General features: G+C 41.5%; 1 protein-coding gene across 6 annotated transcripts in view; it reads left to right on the top strand.

Annotated features, from left to right (window-relative positions):
- The window catches only part of EPB41L5 (erythrocyte membrane protein band 4.1 like 5), a 139695-nt gene that overhangs the window by 4768 nt on the left and 120813 nt on the right, over positions 1-14114 (top strand). For all 6 annotated transcript variants that reach the window (XR_007768389.1, XR_007768390.1, XM_050917026.1 and 3 more), the window contains exon 3: positions 7094-7198. Coding sequence is in view for 4 of the 6 variants with exons in the window: in XM_050917026.1 (XP_050772983.1) it covers positions 7094-7198 (105 nt within the window). In the remaining 2 variants the exon portion in view is untranslated. The remainder of the gene's footprint in view (positions 1-7093; positions 7199-14114) is intronic.

Below are 14114 nucleotides of genomic sequence, written 5' to 3'. Positions count from 1 at the left end.
TGACTCAACACATGTTGTTCGTTTTACGAACACTTTCACTGCAGATTTCACGAAATGCAAAGAAGGTACCAGTGTGAGATTTCTAAAGATAGCTAGAGCACTCAACCTAAGGCTTAAGAATCTGAAGTGCCTTCCAAAATCTGAGAGGGACGAGGTATGAAGCATGCTTTCAGAAGTCCTAAAAGAGCAACACTCCAATGCAGAAACTATAGAACCTGAACCACCAAAAAAGAAAATCAACCTTCTGCTGGCTCAGATGATGATGAAAATGAACATGTGTAGGTACACGCTGCTTTGGATCGTTATCGAGCAGAACCCATCATCAGCATGGAGGCATGTCCTCTGGAATGGTAGCCAAAGCATGAAGGGCATTTGAATGTTTAGCATATCTGGCATGTAAATTGACAGAATTAAATCATTTTGTAAATCTCCTAGGCTATTTGTTTCTACTACCCAGAGATCAAAGGGTGAGGCTATCTCTAAGCAAAGACTCTCCAAGTGGATTTTGGATAGCATCAGATCCTGCTATCAGACCCAGAATGTTCAACCACCAGAGAATGTTAGGACTCATTCTACTAGAGCAATGTCAACATACATTGCCTTCCTCCACAACGTGCCTATTACAGATATATGCAAGGCGTCCACTTGGACATCTGACCACACATTTGCCGAACGTTATGCTATCACACGGGATGCCATGGCAGACACCATAGTCAGCTATATGGTACTGTCTACCATTGTCCCTCATGCAACTCCAGAATCCCACCAAGCATAGTGGGTACTGCTTCATGTTCACCTGAAGAGAAAGTTACTCACCTTGCAGTAACTGAGGTTCTTAGAGATATGTGTCCCTGTGGGTGTTCCACTATCCACCCTCCTCCCCTCTGCTTTGGAGTACTAATCAGACAACTCTACAGTAGAGAAGGAACTCAGAGGGTTGCGGGACGCACGCGCTCAGGCAGACCCTAATGCCGTGAGACAGCAGCGGAGCGCCTGCATCCTGACCAGGCACTGCTACCGAAGATGTCCGATCAATGGAGCACCCACAGGGGGACACATCTCTAAGAACCTCGGTTACTGCAAGGTGAGTAACTTTCTCATCAGTCTCGTTCCTTTCCTGTTTGAATGTTTCCATAAATACAAAAAACCAGATTTTAAATTTTCATCACATGCTCTCAGCTTACAAAAAGGGTATTTTGAGCAAATGAATATGCATTTGCAAAAACACATTTCATGACCACAAGTGGCAGTCCTGAAAATTTGGCTCTCTTAATTCAAGGATGTCGTCCCTAATTCTCAAGGCCTCAAAGTACGTCTTTACCGGTGGGGCACTGAAACTGAATAGGCAGTCCTAAATCATATGACATAAAAGGATAGCAGGTAATATTGTCAGTGACACAGCTTTCCAGTTGAATCGAATAAAGGTTTTCATTACTGCAAACATGATGTGACTCTTGTCTGCTTCTATCCAAACAAACTCCTGAAAGATCCACAAATGGGATAAAAAATAGAATTCTTCCATCTGCTGAAGCCCAAGCCCTACCGCCTTGGGCTGAAGCTGAAGCGTGAGCAACTTAGCTGTATGAGCCCCCTGTGGTGTGGGGTTCCAGGCAGTTGTCCTGCTTGCTACCCCGTAATGCCAGCCCTGGCTTTTAATCTACTGGGTATGCAGAAAGAGTTGTTGTGTACAGCTGGGCTGTGGAGTTTTTATAGCATGTTGGCCGTGGGTGGGGCGTCAAAGAGGTTGAGAACTCCTTGCCTAGAGGACAAGTGTGGTAGAAATATATGATAGATCCCTGCCCCAAAGAGTTTACAATCTAAAGGACAAGATATAGCAGGTGGGGATGAGATAGGCAGGTTAGGGCAGAGTGTTTGGTAAATGCAAAAGGGACTGTTTTTTTCTTAACTGACCTCTAATACTCTGAAAGGAATCTTCTACAGTTCATTTCTCCTAGAAGTATTGTGACTGCAAAAGGGGGCTCGTTTGGGAAGAGCGAGTTTAGTAGTGACGTAATGGAGATGGGCTGGAGATATTGTGTTTTTCAGGCATAGAGAATACTTTCTCTCCAAAAGGGGTGGAAGTTCAGAAAAGAAATTACCTCTAGATAACTTCCTTGGGTGGTAAAATGGGTGTGGGTTTAAAAAAAAAATCTTTATTTGATGTTATTCACTGGGGGGCGGGGGAGTGGCGGCAGTGTAGAATAGTAGAAGTGTGAGCTGCCCAGCCTGTGAAAATGCACTTGTTCTTACAGTGTAAGGGTCATATCCTCAGGTGATGTAAGTTAGTATAGCTCCATTACAGCTGTCTTACACCAGCTGATGATCTGACCCAATTACTGGGAGCAACTGTTTTTTGGAAGGATGCAGGTGGTGAAGCACTCCCATTTTATAAAATTGAGCAGGTGCTGGCTTATACTGTAAGTACAAATCTGACACACATGTGAACATGGCTGATAGTCCATAAGGATACCCTTCACCACTGCCAAGTATCAGAGGGGTAACCGTGTTAGTCTGGATCTGTGAAAGCAGCAAAGAGTCCTATGGCACCTTATAGACTAACAGACGTATTGTAGCGTGAGCTTTCATGGGTGAATACCCACTTCATCAGATGCATGTGACGTATTCACCCACGAAAGCTCATGCTACAATACGTCTGTTAGTCTATAAGGTGCCATAGGACTCTTTGCTGCTTTTACTGGAATAATTATGTTGGCATAAACCTCTGTGTGGATTAACCTATACAAGTAAAAGGCACTCTTATTCCGAAACAAGCATGTCCACACAAGGCATTATTCTGAAATAGCTATTTTGGTAAATTTCAAATGTTGCCCTGCACTATTTAAAGACTTATTTAAACAAGCCAGCCCACTCGCTGACTTTCCTAGTGTTAGAGGGTTTTTTCTCTATCTCCTGCCTACTTTAATAATCTACATTAATCAACCGTTGGGATTTCAAGCAATTAAATATACACGAGGAGGTTAATTTGACCCCTGAAGGGAGAACCAGTCACAAATTTAGGTCTGTTTGTGGGTGACGTAGTTAATACTTTATTGGAAATCATTAAGCAACTGCTTGTTGTTTGAGGTAACCCCAGCTCTGCCAAAACACACAAGATAAAAGTGAGATCAAAATACCACTTAAATAAAATTGAGTGTTTCTCAACTGAGTTGTTACTTTATAGTCTCTTGAATGGAAATGCAATAGAAATGTATCTTTGCTATTTCTTTGGAGCATGCTGGGAATGGCAGTTTTATTGAACACAAGTTTATGTGAACCCATAAAAAGTAACTTATTGCAGAGTATTGTTCATCCACTGGCTTCCATTACTTAAACATAGACAGTAGGAGACCTGTTTAACAAACCTTTGGGAATGTACGTGTGGCTCCCAGCCATGGAGTTTTCAACTAAAACATTAACATTTGTTTAACTTACACCAGATGGGTATTTTACATTTATTGTTTGGTATAAGTTGTGTACATAAAACTGTGCATGAGGGATGCTGGATTGACAGGGCGTATAGCTAAGTCAGAAGCACAGTACAGGCAGTAATGCAGGCTTTCCCACCATTGCCTTAAATCCCATTCTGGAGGGACGGCCTCCCACGGAGTTCAGTCTCTGTGTCCATTTGGTCCTTTGTCCCTCTGCTTAGACTGCCAGGATAGGTGCCACTTGTGATGTGGACATCCATCCACTGGGAAATAAACGTCCATGAATTTCAGGTGTCACTGAGTGGTTTTTGGACAATAAAAGCTTTTACAACCTGAGCCAGAGTCAAACTGCCATCCTAGATGGAGGTAAAGGGCTCTCATTACCTGTTCGTTCAGCTATTAGCATTTTAAAGCTTGAAACATAGCTTGAATAGCTGTTTATAAAATATTTATATAGAGACATATTTTAATAAAAGTAAAATCTAAAATGTAGTTGTTGTGGAGGCTTTCTCTTGGCTTAGACCAGGCACCAGGTCCTTAGTGTGAGCTGATGCCTTTTGTAACTTCACCTTTCCCAAAACCTGAATTTATTTAATTTTGATCAGTCTGTCTTTCCTATTGTTTAAGCTGCAGGAAACATCCACGTGTCAAGATAAATTATTAATAGCTCAATGTGTTTTGGATGAAAGAGGACCTTGGCTCAAGTGTCTTAAAAGTGGAAGAAATAATTATTTTAAATAAAGAGATGAACTCCTGTTGGTTCAAGAGTTGTAACAAAGTTGTTTGGAGAGGTTTTTTTTTTTTTTGTCAATGTTTAATACATTTTTTGGTAATAATGAATCTATTAACTGAAACTAAGAGAAGAGGCTGATGCATTGTCCCCAGTGCCTCCTCTGACACTTGATTATTGCTGTGCATATATGTGAGACCACTTGCTCTTCCAGGTCCTCCTGATAATTAGTAATAAGGGAGTGACAGAAAGGCATGACAGCCTGAAATCAGTGTCTAGGCTAGAGCTCCCCAACGTGAGTGGCATGCCCCCTGAGGGGGCCTGAGCAACATTTGGTACGGTGGTGGGGAGAGCGCCACCCAGCCCGACTTCACACCTAGCTCTACTGCCGCCCTGGCTCCTGAACCCGCCCCCAGTTATGGCCCCAGCCTCTGGCCCTTACCCCTGTCTGTGTACCCCCACCCCTGGGAGCCGCAGCCCCACTTCAGGCCCAGGGGAGGGCGCAGACGGGGTAAGGGAGAGTGCAACCCTGAAAAGTTTGAGGACCACTGGTTTAGGCTTTCGTCATTTGATTTAGAGCTTTCACTATAAAATGTAAATTTGAATCATATTGTAAGAGAGGTTTAACCCAGGTTACATTTTATTTAAATGCAAAGTATTTAAAGATCAGAGTACTATAGGGTGATGGTAAGTTTGCTTGCTATTTTCAGTATGGGATTTAGTGGTTGAAGCAGAGATGGAGGAGCTTCTGAGAATAAAAATTATACTTAGCTTTCTATTACTTTATAAACAAAGCAAATTTTGTAGCCGAAATCATTAGACTGGCTTTTATATCTGTGTTCAACTAGTTTGTATACTTTTCCCAACAAACATAGCTAAGAATTCTGTGACACAGACTATCTCAACCCGGTGGTGAGCTACTAGTGAGTTGGCATACAGTATGGTACAGAAGTTTGGGTTTTACTCAACTCATAAGTGTTAAAGTTGCTGAGTGACAACAGTGTATTGACAATCACATCAGTTGTTTACAAAACCCAACCACTTTCAAGCAAGGAAATAAATAGTTAAGGACATTAAAAATGTACACTGCCTCACTAATAAACATAAATGCATTTCTTTCTACTTGATAAAAATAATATATCTTTCATCACAACATAACAATCTTAACTCTTACCCATAGATTTTCTTAATGGATTTTTATTATCTTGATGTTGTATCTAAATATTTTCTCTTACAGGAGACTGTGAGAAATACCTGTTAAAGATCAAGCAGTAGAGAATACAAGTTTTGATAAAGTGCTTCCTCGAGAATAGTGTTGTTAAAGGAATTGAATAGAAAAAGTGTGTAGCATTTTTATGTATATGCAAATTTGTCTTGTTTGAAGCTGATCAGTTGATACGATACACCACATTTTCAATGCAATGCCCCTCTGCTATGTACATCGGCCAAACTGGACAGTCACTACGGAAAAGGATAAATGAACACAAATCAGATATTAGGAATGGCAATATACAAAAACCTGTAGGAGAACACTTCAGCCTCCCTGGCCACACAATAGCAGATCTTAAGGTGGCCATACTGCAGCAAAAAAAACTTCAGGACCAGACTTCAAAGAGAAACTGCTGAGCTTCAGTTCATCTGCAAATTTGATACCATCAGCTCAGGATTTAACACAGACTGTGAATGGCTTGCCAACTACAGAACCAGTTTCTCCTCCCTTGGTTTTCACACCTCAAGTGCTAGAACAGGGCCTCACCCTCCCTGATTGAACTAACCTCGTTATCTCTAGCTTGCTTCTTGCTTGCATATATATACCTGCCCCTGGAAATTTCCACTACATGCATCTGACGAAGTGGGTATTCACCCACGAAAGCTCATGCTCCAAAACGTCTGTTAGTCTATAAGGTGCCACAGGATTCTTTGCTGCTTTCTCATTTTTAATGTTTGATTTTCAAATGTTTTATGTTCATACTTTGTATTTATCACAAGAAACATAGTATTTATTTGGAATTCGAGATAAGGTTGCTATTCTATGATTTTATATATATATAATAAAATCATTTTTATTTATATGAAAAATTACATTTTAGGCCTGTGGGTTTTATAAATGATATGTGATATAAGTACTTTTCACTAGTGTCCCCTAGCAATCTTAGCTGTTTCTTTAAGTAAAAACTAGCTTTTGGTATTTTTGCCGTTGGTTTTTGTGTATGCAGGTAAATTAAGAAAATAGGTTTTTAAAAAAATAAATAGGTTGGAGTGGCTCACCAGATTAATAAATTAAAGGAGTGAATGGTACACATTTCTGTGTAGAAGCAATGCATCTCTCCACTATGTATGTTAGCGTTATGAAATCACTTGTTGATGAGAGTGCCTTGTGTGTTAGAGAAATGTTGCTTGATTTGCTTTGCTTTAGTCATTTGGAAGGATTTGAGCTATCCTAAAGTATAGTCTTCATATGTTGTTTTTTTTTTTTTCCCCCTCCTATCTGCTTCAAAGATGAAGAATTATGTCTGGATTTCAAATAGTGGCTATTTCTATACCTTTCCTTTAAATCTACCTGGTGCATTAGGCAGTGCCAGACGCCAACCGTGTTTCCAATTTCATGGCATAAAGTGACCTTGTTGGGCATGTAGTAGGGGGACACTGAGCTGTAGAGTTCGGTGCTAAGTACCTCCAATCGTTGGCATTTGGCACTGGCTACTTATAAAAATCGGTTTAAAATCTACATTTGATTAAATTACAAATCATTACGTATTTTCATTTACTTGGTGCACCGCAAATGCCAGCAACTCTACAATTATAGATGAGGCTGTTGCCAACTTTGTGTTTAGAAACATTTTTTTGGCATACTCAGTTTGTGTATTCGTAGCCTTGAAAAGGCAACTGCAGTAACAAATCTACTGTTACAGGCTAATTCATTTTGCAATTTCAGAAAAAAGCCAAAGGCCAACATCTGTTTGAACAGATCATGTATCATCTGGACCTCGTTGAAAATGACTACTTTGGACTCAGGTTCATGGATTCCGCACAAGTGGCAGTGAGTAACAGAGCCTTGTTTTTTCTAGCGACAGTCATTAAGTTCAAACCTTAACATGACAGACCAACAGATACCAAAAAGCAAATGTTTGTGGTTTAAATTATCTTGGATGCAAAAACTGTAGAGCATACCAAAGTTTTATCAAGCCCGTGTTGGCCACCGCAGTCGCTTACATATTCTTGTCCTTCACTTTTCTGACCCATTCCTGTGTCTCCTTTCTGGTTTTAAAGTCAGGACAGTTCTTACAGAAGGACTTTGATACCACAGCACTTTTGTCCTGTAATGTTAGTTACGAATGATTGCAGAATGGAACTAGCTGGGATTTGGTTTGCCTGGTCTTTCTTCTATAAGCAGTGATGCAGGGAGAGGCCTTCTCTGCCAGTGCATGGTGCCATGGGCATTCTTGTCTACAGTGAGCATCCTGTCAACATCCACTGTCAGGTTAAGGGCAGGAAGGCAGACAGCTGACTTCTTTAATGCCATATTAATGACCAATCCTGCAACTGATTAGCACTCAGAACACCTCTTGCCTTAGTTGGAGGTAATGAGAGAGGTGACTACAGCAGTCAGGTGCTTTGCTATTTAAATCTTTTGAGAGATTTGAGCAAAGATTCACACAAGTGTGTTTTTTAAAAAAAAAAAGACAACCTTTTGCTTTTGAAACCACAGAAAGGGACTATTAAAGCATTTGTCAGAAGTGCTGACCACCCCACAGTTCTTGCTGACTGCAGTTGGAGTTATGGGTGCTCCACTGTTCTGAAGATCAGGCCCCTAGTGAGAACCAGGCAATGTGACTTCTGGACTGGCTACTTAGCTAGCCTTGCTTTCTCCATTTTGGTTTCACTTTTCTCCTTCTCTGGAGGGAAAAGTGACACTTTGTACTGACACTTCAGTGTTTTTTAAATAAATAGCTATTATCTTTCAGGAGGAGCTAGGTAGGGACTCGATCCAGATCTCAGTACTGTAACACTTTAACCTGACCCAGGACTGACTCTTCCTGTTACAGGAGGGAAAAGGTGCCCTTCTCAGATAAGTGGCTCTGTATCTAGATTTTCGAATTGCTTGAGTGTCCATCACATGTCTCTTTGGTATAGATGACCAGGTTGTCCATGCATTTCAAAATCACTTCAGATTTATTTCAGAAGTAACACACCGAAGTCAGCAGAGTAGGAAAGACAGCTGCTGGTGACCTAAGTAGCTGAACTGCTCTAGTTCAGTCTGTAAGATAAAGGTACTGATACTAATCCAATGACTTCTGAAATATTTGTCAAAAGTTGAAATTTTTAGGGGCAAACATGAACTATTTACCTTAAAATAGCATGTTAGTCGACTTGCTGTTAAAACATGAAGTTCTCCTTGTTTCCTCCCCTGGCAGACAAGGCAACCAAACAGGCTGGCTGGCCTCTCTAGATTCTAGATGAGCTGTTCCCAAATCCCTGCATATCTTGGTGGTATCCTACATAAAGCAGTCTCCATGGATCTGTCTTCACACTTACCTTATTTTGCAGAGAGCGGTTTCTTTTAGGAAAATAATCTGACCTTGAGCATTATATACTTAAGGGCAATTTCACAGATGACATGAGTAGGCACAATTCCACTCAAGTTCTCTGCATGGCACTCATTTACACCAGCAGTGAGTATGGCGCTTGATCTCTTGGATTACAGAGGACATCTTGCTCTGCGGGAGAAAAGTCATGGGTTCTCCTTCCACCCTGGAGATGCCTGGAGCAGGATCTATCTGCCTGCCTGCTGGTGACTTGTCAGCATTTGGAAGATTGCCGGAGGGCTAGTGATGAGAATTAATTTTCAGCACCTGAGGTCACCTTGGTGGAAAAGTAGTTAAAGAGGAGGGTGGGTACATACAGGTACTACCAAAGAGAGATGTAGGCCCTCTGGCAAGTTTACTAGATAAAGTACACTCCAGCAAAAATACTGAGATCCCTTTCACTATTTGTGCACTTTAAAGAAAATGTTCTCTTCTTCCCTCTCCTTATCTGCACCTGTTGCTGCTATTTATCCATATGCCACGGAGCATTTAGATGGTTACTATCCTGATATGACAGACTGTTGAAACTGCTTTTATGAATTTACAAGACCTGTACAAGACTTTGTGTGCTGTATTGCTACACCTGCAATACAAATCTAGCCCCTTGAGATTGTTGTACTTCAGTTTGCTCATAAATGGCTCCATCACACTTCTATGTTCTTTTCACCAAAATAGCATCCTTTGTGCATTAGGGCATAGAAACAGTCTAACTGATTTCCATGCTATCGTCTTCCCTATGGAGAGTTTCCATGTGCCAGTAGCTTTTATTAGAGCTCAGAGTTTATTCAACTCCACTTATTAAGCCAAGCTGTGTGACTGTTTTTCCTGCCCACCATCCCAGTGTGTGGTAACACTGACTCCTCCTCAGGTGGTGGGATTGTGAGGAATAATCTTTCCTACCCCCAAAATAGCTGATAGGTTAGGTTCCCTGGGCGGGTTAGTATTTCCAATCCAGGTGATTCCTGGTGAGTATTAATCTAGACAGGGTAACATGCTACCTGCAGGCAATTCAGTTTGGTTTGTTTCCTTTTTATAACTGTCGTGTGCATTTACATGCACTGTTTAACATGTTTCATTTAGACCCTTGTTTATTGTAAGGTTTTTAAATACTGTAGTAAGCGTCTCATTTTGAAAAGACTAGGGCCAAATGGCAAGAAGCAAACAATTGAATATTTCTGAAGAACTGTCTGCCTATTCCGATGTCAGCTTTTCATTCAAAATGGAGCACATAAATTAGTGATAATACTTTCCCTGTTCTACAGGTGGGGAACTGAAATAGAGATCAAGGAACTTGCCTGAAGTCCTGCAGGATGTCTGTGGCAGAGTCAGGAATTGAATTCAGACCTCCTGAGTCACAGTTTAGTGCAGCATTTCTCAAATGCGGCCACCAGGGGCTTTTCATGCAGTCGCAGCCTTCTGGGTGGCAATGTGGGGGGTGGGGGTGGGGGGGAGCAGTGGCCCCTCCTCAGGGGCTGCCAGCAGGAGTTAGGCCCTGTCTCTCTCTGAAGCCACAGACGCTGAAGGAGCAGGCAGGTGATGGGGCTTGGGCTTCCGACCTGCGCTGGCAGGCGGCAGGCTCCATCCCCAGGCTACGGGCTTTGAGCCCTGACCCCGGCCCTAGCCTCAGGCTTACCCTCTCCCCCGCCTGCTGCTGCCTCCTCTGGCCCTGGGCTCCAGCCGTGAGGCAGTGGGCTCTGACCCCTGCAGCCACAGGGTTTTGGACTCCAGTTGTGGAGCCGTGTGATCCAGCTCCGGCCCCTAGCCATGCGGCAGTGACTGGTGGCCCCAAGCTCACCCCCTCCCCCATATTGCCCCTGGCCCCCACTGTGTCCTCTGGCCCCAGTCCGTATCTGCAGGGCTCTGGTCCCTGGATTCATCACCCCTGGCCCCTAGCGGCCTCCCTACCCACCTCCCCATCCAGGGCTTAGTCCCAGCTTGCCAGGGCTGAATAAGTCTGTTGTGAAAAGTGATATTTGCATGTGTGTTAATATCACTTTTCACAGCCTCCCTGCTAGTTAGCAAGTCTGCTGTGAAAAGTGATATTAACAAAATACAAATATCACTTTTCACAGAAACAGACTTGCTAGCTAGCAAGTCTTAAAAAAATAAGCAACCAAAAAAGAGCAAAAGAAACAACAAGAAGGGACAAGAACATGGAAAACACATTTATTTCTATTCTGTTTAGATCCAGTAAAGAACAGAGAAAACTGTACATTTTTATTACTGAGTCTGCAAAAAAACATACACAAATAAATTACAATTTGAACATGTATCTGTGCATACTTCTTTGTTTTTCCTAAAGTTAATTGAGTATTTTAGGAAAAATTGTCAAAGCAGCCTCCAGCAATAATTGCTGGCTGCACTATGAGGCCACCAAAAATGTTCTTGTGAGACCCCCCTAGCCTAATGCCTGAACCACAGAATAATCCTGTATTTCAGAGGCGGCTAGCCATTTTTGTTGTCCTAAGCCGAGACTAAAAATTGCTTCACTGGCCAGTTGTACCAAAGAAAGGATATCTTTAAAAACAAACAACAAACCCTCCCCTTCCTTTTTGTCTGAGGTGAGGAGGGTACGTAATATAGTAAAGTGTGGGGGTGTGTGTAATAAGCAGTTATATACACACATGAGAATCTGCTTAACTACAAATAAAATAAAATTAGTACCCAGTCTAAACTGTTAACAGGTCCGTTTTAACAAATGAAGTATAAATAAAATGGTAAGAATGTCCCTTTTCTCTTATTTTTTTTATCTCTCTGTTGCTGCCCCGGGTCTTGGTCTTCTCTACAAATAAATGCATCAGAGTTAGGAGAGGAACTGGCAAGGAAAATTACTAACCACTCTTGCTAAGATTTTGCAATTTGAGATCCAACACTGACCTATTTTCTTCGAATAAAAATTTGCAATCCCATATGAAGTGAAAGAATATCTTATCTTGCTCACCTGACCTCTGCATTCATTTTTAGTCTGGTGGCTAGGAATATTTTTTGTGCTACAAAGACAGAAGCTGGCAAAAAGGAGCGTTTGTGCCTGTTTCTAGAGCATACAGAGTTGAGCCAAAGCTCGTTGTGGTCAGTGGGAAGGCTACTGTTGAATTCATGTACTGTAGCTTTAGATCGATTCAGCGTCAAACAGTAGAACCCAGCCTAGAGGTGTGGGAAAATAAAGATGACATGAGACTTGTTAGGCTAATTAGCTTATCCTTTAATAACATAGAAAACATAGTCTGTAACAAGAAGGAAGTGATGAACTTTAAACTGTGGCAAACTTATAACCTTACTGTAATGTAGAGAGAGCATTATGGAGTCAAATGCTACATAAGTTTAATGCATTGTGGAATATACTGTTTTTGTTATACTCTAGCAAATACTTCAGCTATGGTAGTTCTTAGTACTGAACGTGACTTGCGTAGCATTGTCTAAATTACAGAGCAGTTAATTCCACATCGCAAGAGAAGAGCTATTACTTCTTGTCAAACAAGATTTAGTCTTACCACTTTGTTTAAAAAGCTGCTGTTCCTATTTATTTGGTCTCCCATTCTGAAGTGATCAACTCAAAATTGTTTTAAGAATAACTTTTAGCGCTTTTTTGTTTGTTCAGTATGCAGTTTTCATTGTTCATTAGTGATTCATTCTTCTCCATGGCTGTTCGATTTGGATAAAGGTACTAGAGCAGGTAGAATAAACTCTCTCATCAAAATGTAAACTTTGTCAGCCCTATTTGCATTCCATCTGAATCACTTGGAATAAATGTAGCCTTCTCTCTCTTTTTTTTTTAAGTCCCTCCAAGGTTTCCTATGGTAAAAGCAGTTCTGTTTCCCCTTCTCCCATGGTCCCCTCCCCCCTTACCATTCAAGCTGAACTCCTGGAGGCGTTGGTGTTAGGAGCTGAGTCAAGTGAAGTGCTATCAGTGCCTGTCTCCGGCCTCTTAACTGCCTACCACTGGAATGTGGAGGAGATGAAAGAAAACAGATTGGAGATTAAACAGATGTGCACACAGTCCTGCAGTCTGAAAATGGCCCTCCTCTCCTCCCATCCCCATCTTACCTTCTGTGAAGTATCTGAATCACCAGGCCCCTGTGTGAGCAGCATGACCTATAGTTTTACCAGAGGAGCACTGCTGATTTATGACCCTCAACTGTATTGGTAGCAAGGACACATCAGAGATCAGCTGACTAAGATGCCTCTTTCAGCATCATATTCCAGCCAAAACATGGCGTGTATGGTACCTTGTTTCCGCTGTTCGGTCAGTGTAATTCTCCTCTCAGATAATGCAACATCTGTTACCTGCCTATGTCACACATTTTGGACAGATCATGCCCCTTTGACATGGGTCTGTGTTGTCATCGTGCATTGGGCCCAGCTCTGTCATTGGCCCATTGTACAACCTCTGCAGTACCAGGAGTATGGCTGCACAATTCCTTCTGGGCACGCTGCATGTGTGCCTGTGCCCAGGCTTCTTTCTTACGTGTGAGTGTGCAGTTTTTTCTCCTATGTGGTCTAATGTGCCAACATAAGTCATAATTTTTTCTTCTGAGAATTCACTGGTATCTAGCTTATAACTAACATTATTGAAATGATGTGGTATTTTCTACTCCCATTTTTTTCCACCACTAAGACTTTACTATCTCATTTTCAGCATTTTTCAGTTATTTGTTATAAGTATTTTTTTCAATAAAACCAGAATTTCCTCTTAAGGAAAAGGCCCCATGTATATTAATTGACAAATAACACCAAGGCTTTGTCTAACCATGTATGCCTAGAGGAAATGTTTGTGAGGGAGAAAAATTAATTCCTTCATTATTTTTCCCTTCCCCAAAGTGTAGAAACTGAGGCAGGTATCAGACATTGAAATCTTCATTTAATGCGAAGTGAATTTATCTCACACTGTCTGTGCTCATGCAGGAATTGATTTGTTCTGTTTGTTCTCCTAGAAGAATGTGGTGTCATTAATATGGCTTGTTTGTGTATCAGTACTCCAGACAGATAAATGATCTGTTGAGGACTGATTTTTACATGTTGTATTGCTGCATGGATGCTGTCTGCTGTAATCACTTGAAACTCATTCTGTGCCTTGATTTTATTTCAAGTGAAAATGATCTATTCTAATGCACTATGATGTAGTGCTTCTGTGCTCACTCATCCCATTAAAGAGTCTGCTCTGTGACACGCTTTTTGTATGACTTAACCAACGTCATTTAGAATAAAATGCCTTGATAAGCAGACTGGCGTTAGCCATAAAGGATTCAGATTAGGCTTTGTTTTAGTGGGACTGCTTGCCATTTTAAGACAGTCCTTCCTAATGTATAGTTAACCTTTGTGACTTCTTTTACATCTGTTTCTTTTTGTAAAGATTTCTCCTTACCTTATGAT

The sequence above is a fragment of the Gopherus flavomarginatus genome, chromosome 10, assembly GCF_025201925.1.
Source record: "Gopherus flavomarginatus isolate rGopFla2 chromosome 10, rGopFla2.mat.asm, whole genome shotgun sequence".
NCBI classification, from domain to species: domain Eukaryota; kingdom Metazoa; phylum Chordata; order Testudines; family Testudinidae; genus Gopherus; species Gopherus flavomarginatus.
The sequence above is the reverse complement of the archived record's forward strand: the minus strand, read 5'-3'. Positions and strand labels throughout refer to the sequence as shown.